We start from the raw sequence: 7,265 nt of genomic DNA, 5'->3' as shown, positions 1-7,265 counted from the left end.
TATACGACGAAGACATAAAACCGTTAGGCAATTACTCTCTAGAGGAATTATCACAATTGACTATGTAAAGTCAAGTGATAATGTGTCGGATCCACTTACAAAAGGCCTAACTAGAGAGGTAGTTGAGAAATCATCAAGGGGAATGGGGCTATGGCCGAGAACAAGTCATTGTGGCGGTAACTCTACCTAGAAGACTGGAGATCCCAAGATCTAGGTTCAAAGAGATCAAACAAAGTCATTAATGACGGTTCAACATTGTCAAATAAAATTTTAGTCCATTCTCGTGATGAGACAATGTTCAGTACCAAGGATAAAGCATTAAGGCTTTTTAATGATTTCTAAATTTGATACGGGGTATATCAAATAGTGTATCTACAGGATGACACGTTTAGGAATCACCTATTTAAGTGTGAAGTGTGAGCCGCTTCAAGGAGAACTTTGTAAGGCCAGTTCTCTACGCACTTATGAAACCAGGCGGTGTTCATGGCTGAAACGAACACAACAATGAGAACCAAAGACGGTTAAGGGTTGATTGTGTGACTTATGGTTGTCTAGGTATACACCAAAGATTGACGGTTCAAAGATATCAAATCTACCGATTGACCGAATATATCCGACATAAGTTTACTACGGAAAGTTCAAAGGGAAACCTACTTATCCAGATGCAATTAATCCTTGCTTGTAAATCACACAGTTTTTCATGCATACTTCCGTGATATAGCCATTCCCCATTCATGTGGGGGATTGTTGAGGTTTTATTTTTAAGATGTAATATTCTTAAAATGAGGATGAATGGGAAATGGAGGGAAAATGAAATTTTGAGTAAAATTTTAAGTTTCCCCTCTTAACAATGAGACATTGTCCCATATTGGAAGTGGAAGACATTTTTGGTGGGTATATATATAATTGCTCTTCTTGTAGCTCTTAAAGAGTTAAGAAGAAAGCAAGCCTCGCGCCGTCGTCGTCGCTCGCTCGCTCGGCTCGGCTTCGGCTACGGCTACGGCTACGGCTTCGGCTTCGGCTTCGGCTTCGGATTTGGATTTGGATTTGGATTTGGATTTGGATTTGGTCAAATGATCGATTGATTGATTAATTTTTTGGACCAAATTTATTTGTTAATAGTAAATATTAACGTAAGATTATCCGTATTTGTAACGGATATTTTCCAATCCGTGTATTGATAATTTGGCAGCCGGATAATGGTCTTCCCACCATGAAGTGCTTGCTCCACAAACATGTAATGCTTGCTCCACCATGAAGGGTGGACGTTTGGTCTTGCACTCCTTCTTGGCTGCTATATATATGAGCAGCAAATGTTGAAGAAAGATACTCAACTCAACATACAATTCGCTCAACAAATTGGCTATACATTGCACTCCTTCCTCTCAGAACTTCCATACGTTTTTCTGAGTATATACTCCTTCGTTCTGCATTGTTTTTTAACTTCAAACAAAGCAACTGTAAGTGTGATTTGCTACCGAACTTTGTGTTCGCCGAAACACTGGGGTTTGAAGTACCGCTACACCAGTGTGTTATTCGTTCTATCCTGGGAGGAAATAATCCATTACCTTGGGTACTAGGAGGGGATTAAATTCCTTAAGGAAACACTGTGAATTCAGTGGGCTCGAATTTATTATTATTGTTTCATTACGTTAACATATATTTTGCAGAATTAATATTTACAAATACAGCAATATTGACCGGGAATAACACTAACTTCGATTTTGCCGGGGGCGCTGCATCTTTAATAGATGCTGGTGGTTCCACAACAGGCGGCATTGATCAGTGATAGTGGTACACCCTTTTCCCAACTGACTTGGTGAGCCCCACTTCATCTCGGGGGCATGTGTCTTTTATTCCGTGTGTATTATGTTTTGAGGTATAGCCGGGGCCTTGTTGCCGACATTATCATAGTACTCTTGTGTATCTATTAGAGGCTCTGTAGATATAGTGTGGGTTGTATATTGGTGTTGGGAAAGTCAAACTAGTAATGTTGTATTTGCATCTCATGTCCCACTTCAAACTATGAAAGTGTATGTATTTTGAGATTATAAATGACATAACTATTGGTAATGAATTGGTGTTGTCCACATGATTTTCTCATTGTCTAGTTAATGAAATATATCATCTCTTTGTTCATGGGTAAGTTCGGGTAGAAGGCGATCTAGTAGGCTTGCTCAGCCGGGTTATCTCGGTTGAGCGCGAGTCACGCTCCCCGAGGTCAGGGCGTGACAAACTTGGTATCATAGCCTAAGATTTTAAAGTTTCCTAGGACGTCTAGGAGCCATGTCTAGTAGAGTCATTCTTATCGGTGTGTTGTCGACCATATCTATAATTAGGAGACTACTTGGGCATTTAGGAATAATACCCTTCTTTGATGTTCTAGATCGTGCGATAGAGCTGATTATAAGATTGTTCCTCCTCTAACTCGTGCATTAATCTAATTTTCAGTATATGGCGCCTAAGAAGAAGACAAAAACTGGCCAGAGAGCCAATGTCACCCCAGGAGTAGCAGTTGATTCTATACTTAATGATGCAGTTGAGCACCTGAGGGGTGAGAATATTCCCCATACTACTAAACTGCATGATTCTACTACTCCTACTTTAACTGCACCAATCCCTACTTCTACTGAGGGCACAGCTATTTCACCTCCAGTCCCATCTTCCAATCCCAATGTTTCTGATGGGGATCTTAGGGGAGCCATACAGATGTTGGCTCAGATAGTGGCTTCCCAGGCCTAGATATCGAATGTTGCACCTACTTCCTCCATCCAGCAAGGGGATTCTGCTAGTTCCAGGGTGAAAAAGTTTCTTCAATTGGATCCTCCAGTGTTCACAGGTACCAATCTTGAGGAGGACCCCCGGACTTTATTGATGAGATACACAAGACCCTCCAAGTTATGCGTGCTACTGAGATGGAGGGAGTGGAGTTGGCCTCTTACCGCCTGAAGAGGGTGGCCTATTCTTGGTTTGAGATGTGGGAGGATCCCGTGAGGAGGGGAGCCCGCCGGCAAGGTGGGGTGAGTTTGCCGACGCCTTCATGGATCATTTCTTGCCTGGAGAGACTAAGGATGCCCGTGCCGCGGAGTTTGAGAGCCTGAAACAAGGTAGCATAAGTGTGTGAGTGTATCATATAAGATTCGTGCGCATGTCAAAGTATGCCATTCACACGTTGCCCACTATGGAGGCTAGAGTGCGCCGGTTTGTGCAGGGCCTCAGCCTATTGGTCATTAATGAGGCCGCTACGGCTGCCTTAAATTCTAATATAAACTATGGGAAGATGGTGATATTTGCTCACGCCACAGAGACCCACAAATTAAAGAATAGAATGGAGTGAGAGGGTAGCAATAAGGCCCGATCCGCGTGCAACTTTGGTGGTTCTTCTGGTGGTGGTGGTAGTGGCAGGTCAACATTCAGGAGAGGGTCATCAGGTCCATCCCAATACTTTGCTCAATCTTTGATTAGTGCAATGCCATCAGGTCCCAGTCAGCAGTAGTGGAGCCGTTATAGGCCCAGTCAGGGCAACAAGGGATCCTATCAGCAGGGTCGGCCTGGAGGGAGATTCCAGCAGCAGTGCCCTAGGTGTGGGAAGATGCATTTTGGGGTCTGCTTCATGGACTAAACCATATGCTACGGGTGTGGTATTAGGGGTCATATTCAGAGGGATTGTCGTTCGTCCTACCAGAGTATGGGCGGGGGTACGGCGCAACTTGCTAGTTCTGCAACTACTTCATCCGCAACACCTCCTCCAGCTCGAGGCACTCCGAAACTCACAGGGTGTGGTGCAGCTAGGGGTGGTGCACAGAGTTCGGGAGGACCCATCCGTTTATATGCTATGACAGGTAGCCAGAGTTCAGAGGCTTCTCCAGATGTTGTCACAAGTATATTGACTGTCCAATATCATGATGTATATGCTCTTATTGATCCCGGTTTGACTTTATCATATGTCACTCCTTATGTAGCTACGGAATTTGGGATAGAACCGGAACAACTTCATGAGTCGTTCTCTATATCTACTCCGGTTAGAGAGTCTATTGTGGCCGCGTGGGTTTATAGGGATTGTGTTATCACGGTGCGTGATCGGGACATAATGGTTGACCTCATTGAATTAGGGATGGTTGATTTTGATGTAATAATGGGGATGGACTGACTTTATTCGTGTTTTGCTAAGCTTGACTGCCGAACCGGAACCGTTAGGTTTGAATTTCCAAATAAACCAGTTATTGATTGGAAGGGGAATATTGTAGTGCCGAAGGGTAGATTTATTTCCTATCTTAAGGACACGAAGATGATCAACAAGGGGTGTATTTACCATTTGCTCCAGGTTACGGACACTGATGCTGAGGCACCTACTCTTGAGTCCGTGCCAGTTATAAATGAATTTCCATAGGTCTTTCCTGATGAGCTCCCTAGGTTTCCACCAGATAGGGAGATTGATTTTGGGATTGATGTGATGCTAGGCACGCAGCCTATATCTATTCCACCCTAAAGAATGGCACCGACGGAATTGAAAGAACTAAAGGAACAATTGAAGGATTTGTTAGAGAAGGGTTTCATCCGACCGAGTGTGTCACCTTGGGGCGCACCTGTTCTCTTTGTAAGGAAGAAAGATGGGTTACTGAGGATGTTTATCAACTATCGGTAGCTCAACAAGGTCAAAATCAAGAATAAGTACCCGCTGCCAAGGATAAATGACTTGTTTGATCAATTACAGGGTGCTAAGTATTTCTCTAAGATTGACATAAGGTCAGAGTATCACCAATTGAAGATCAGGGAGAAGGATATTCCGAAAATAGCTTTCAGGACCCGGTATGGACACTTTAAATTTTTGGTAATGCCTTTTGGGCTAACGAATGCCCCGACAACTTTCATGAATCTTATGAATCGAGTCGTCAAGCCTTTCCTCGACTCCTTTGTAATAGTGTTCATTGATGACATTCTTGTATTTTCACGGAGTCGATAGGACCATGACGATCATCTTAGGGCAGTTCTGTAGACCCTATATCAGCACAAGTTATATGCGAAGTTTTCAAAGTGTGAATTTTGGCTTGAATCTGTCATATTCTTGGGTCATGTCGTCTCTAGTGAAGGAATCAAAGTTGATCCTCAGAAGATAGTAGCTATGAAGAATTGTCCTAGACCTACAACTCCAATAGAGATTCGCAGTTTCTTGGGCTTAGCGGGGTATTACAGGAAATTTGTGGAGAGGTTCTCTACTATTGCCTCTCGATTGACTAAACTGACGCAGAAGGAGGTTAAATTCCAATGGTCAGATGCTTGCGAAAAGAGCTTCCAAGAGTTGAAATCAAGATTGATTACGGCGCCGGTGTTGAGCTTACCAGAGGGTACATATAGGTTTGTGGTGTATTGTGATGCTTCAAAGATCGGACTTGGGTGTGTATTTATGCAACATGCCAAGGTGATCGCTTATGATTCTAAGCAACTCAAGAATCATGAGAAAAACTATCAAACACACGACTTAGAACTTGCGGTGGTGGTTTTTGCATTGAAGATTTGGCGTCATTATTTCTATAGGGTCCATGTAGATATATTCACGGACTATAAGAGCCTTCAATATATCTTCAAGAAGAAGGAATTGAATCTGAGGCAGAGAAGGTGGCTTGAGTTACTCAAGGACTACGACATCGATATTCTATATCATCCGGGGAAGGCTAATGTTGTGGCGGATGCTCTTAGCTGGAAATCCATGGGTAGTTTGGGTCACTTGGGGACACATCAAAGGCCGTTGGCCAAGGAGGTTCATCGATTGGCTAGTTTGGGAGTTCGTCTTCCGCACTTTAGTGAAGTAGGGGTGATTATGCAAAATAGGGCTGAATCATCACTTGTTGTGGAAGTCAAAGAGAAGTAATACAATGACCCATTGGTGGTACATATGAAGGAGGGTATTCAGAAACACAAGACCACAACTTTTTCTCTTGGCATGGATGATGGTACATTAAGGTACCAAGGGCGATTATGTGTTCCAAATGTAGATGGTCTCCGGGAATGAATCATGGTCGAGGCTCACAGTTCCAGGTATTCCAGGCTCTACAAAGATGTATCATGATCTTAAGGAAGTCTACTGGTGGAATGATATGAAGAGTAATGTAGCGGACTTTGTGGCGAGATGTCTAAATTGTCAGCAAGTGAAGGCCGAACACCAAAGGCCCGGTGGGTTGGCACAGAACATAGAAATTCCGATGTGTAAATGGGAGATGATCAATATGGACTTTGTGGTAGGACTACCTCGCAGTCCTCTCAAATTTGACTCGATTTGGGTAATTGTGGATCGACTCTTGAAATCAGCACACTTCTTACCGGTTAAGGCTACCGACATAGCAGAACAATATGTTCAGTTGTATATAAAGGAAATAGTCAGGTTGCATGGCACTCTGGTTTCTATCATCTCATATCGAGGGGCACAGTTCACAGCTAATTTTTGGAAGAAATTTCAGTAAGGTTTGGGTACTCAGGTGAATCTTAGTACAGTCTTTCACCCACAGACCAACGGGCAGGTAGAGCAGACTATTCAAACGGTTGAGTATATGTGTTGCTCTTGTGTTCTTGACTTTAATGGTAGATGGGATGATCATTTTCCACTCATAGAATTTTCCTACAATAATAGTTACCATGCTAGCATTCAGATGGTACTGTTTGAGGCTCTATATGGTAGGATATGTAGATCTCCCATTGGGTGGTTCGAGATTGGGGAAGCAGAGTTGATAGGGCCAGACCTCGTTCATCAGGCTACGGAGAAGGTTAAGATCATTAAGGAACTGTTAAAAACCGCTCAGAGTCGTTAGAACTCCTATTCGGATGTGCATCGTAGGGATTTGGTGTTCAAAGAGGATGATTGGGTATTTTTGAAGGTTTTCTCGATGAATGGTATAATGTGGTTTGGGAAGAAGGGGAAATTGAGTCCCAGCTATGTCGGGCCGTATAGAATCATTCAGCGGATTAGTCATGTGGTTTCTAGGCTTGAGCTACCTCCAGAAATGTCTTTAGTGCACCCGGTATTTCATGTGACTATGATGAAGAAAGTGGTTGGAGACTCATCGCTTATTGTCCTGGTAGAGACTATTGAGGTTAATGAAGAATTGACTTATGAGGAGATTTCGGTTGCCATTCTTGATAGACAGGTTCAAAAACTGAGAAATAAAGAGATTGCCTTCGTGAAAGTGCTATGGCAAAACCAGCAGGTTGAAGAGGCCACTTGGGAGGCTGAGGAAGAAATGAAGAAGAAGTATCTTTATTTGTTTGAATAG

General features: G+C 43.1%; 1 protein-coding gene across 1 annotated transcript; it reads left to right on the top strand.

The window, feature by feature from the left end:
* Nucleotides 1-6,890: 6,890 nt before the first annotated feature.
* On the top strand, nucleotides 6,891-7,265 carry LOC138902108 (uncharacterized). The gene has a single exon (XM_070189921.1). It carries the CDS (start codon nucleotides 6,891-6,893, stop codon nucleotides 7,263-7,265), a length of 375 nt encoding a protein of 124 aa, XP_070046022.1.

Source organism: Nicotiana tomentosiformis, chromosome 11 (assembly GCF_000390325.3).
Source record: "Nicotiana tomentosiformis chromosome 11, ASM39032v3, whole genome shotgun sequence".
Lineage (NCBI taxonomy): Eukaryota > Viridiplantae > Streptophyta > Magnoliopsida > Solanales > Solanaceae > Nicotiana > Nicotiana tomentosiformis.
This window is presented reverse-complemented; position numbering and strand designations above follow the sequence as displayed.

Coding starts and splice junctions, on each gene's coding strand:
- LOC138902108 (XM_070189921.1), top strand. CDS start 6,891: ATGTGGTTTGGGAAGAAGGGGAAATTGAGTCCCAGCTATGTCGGGCCG.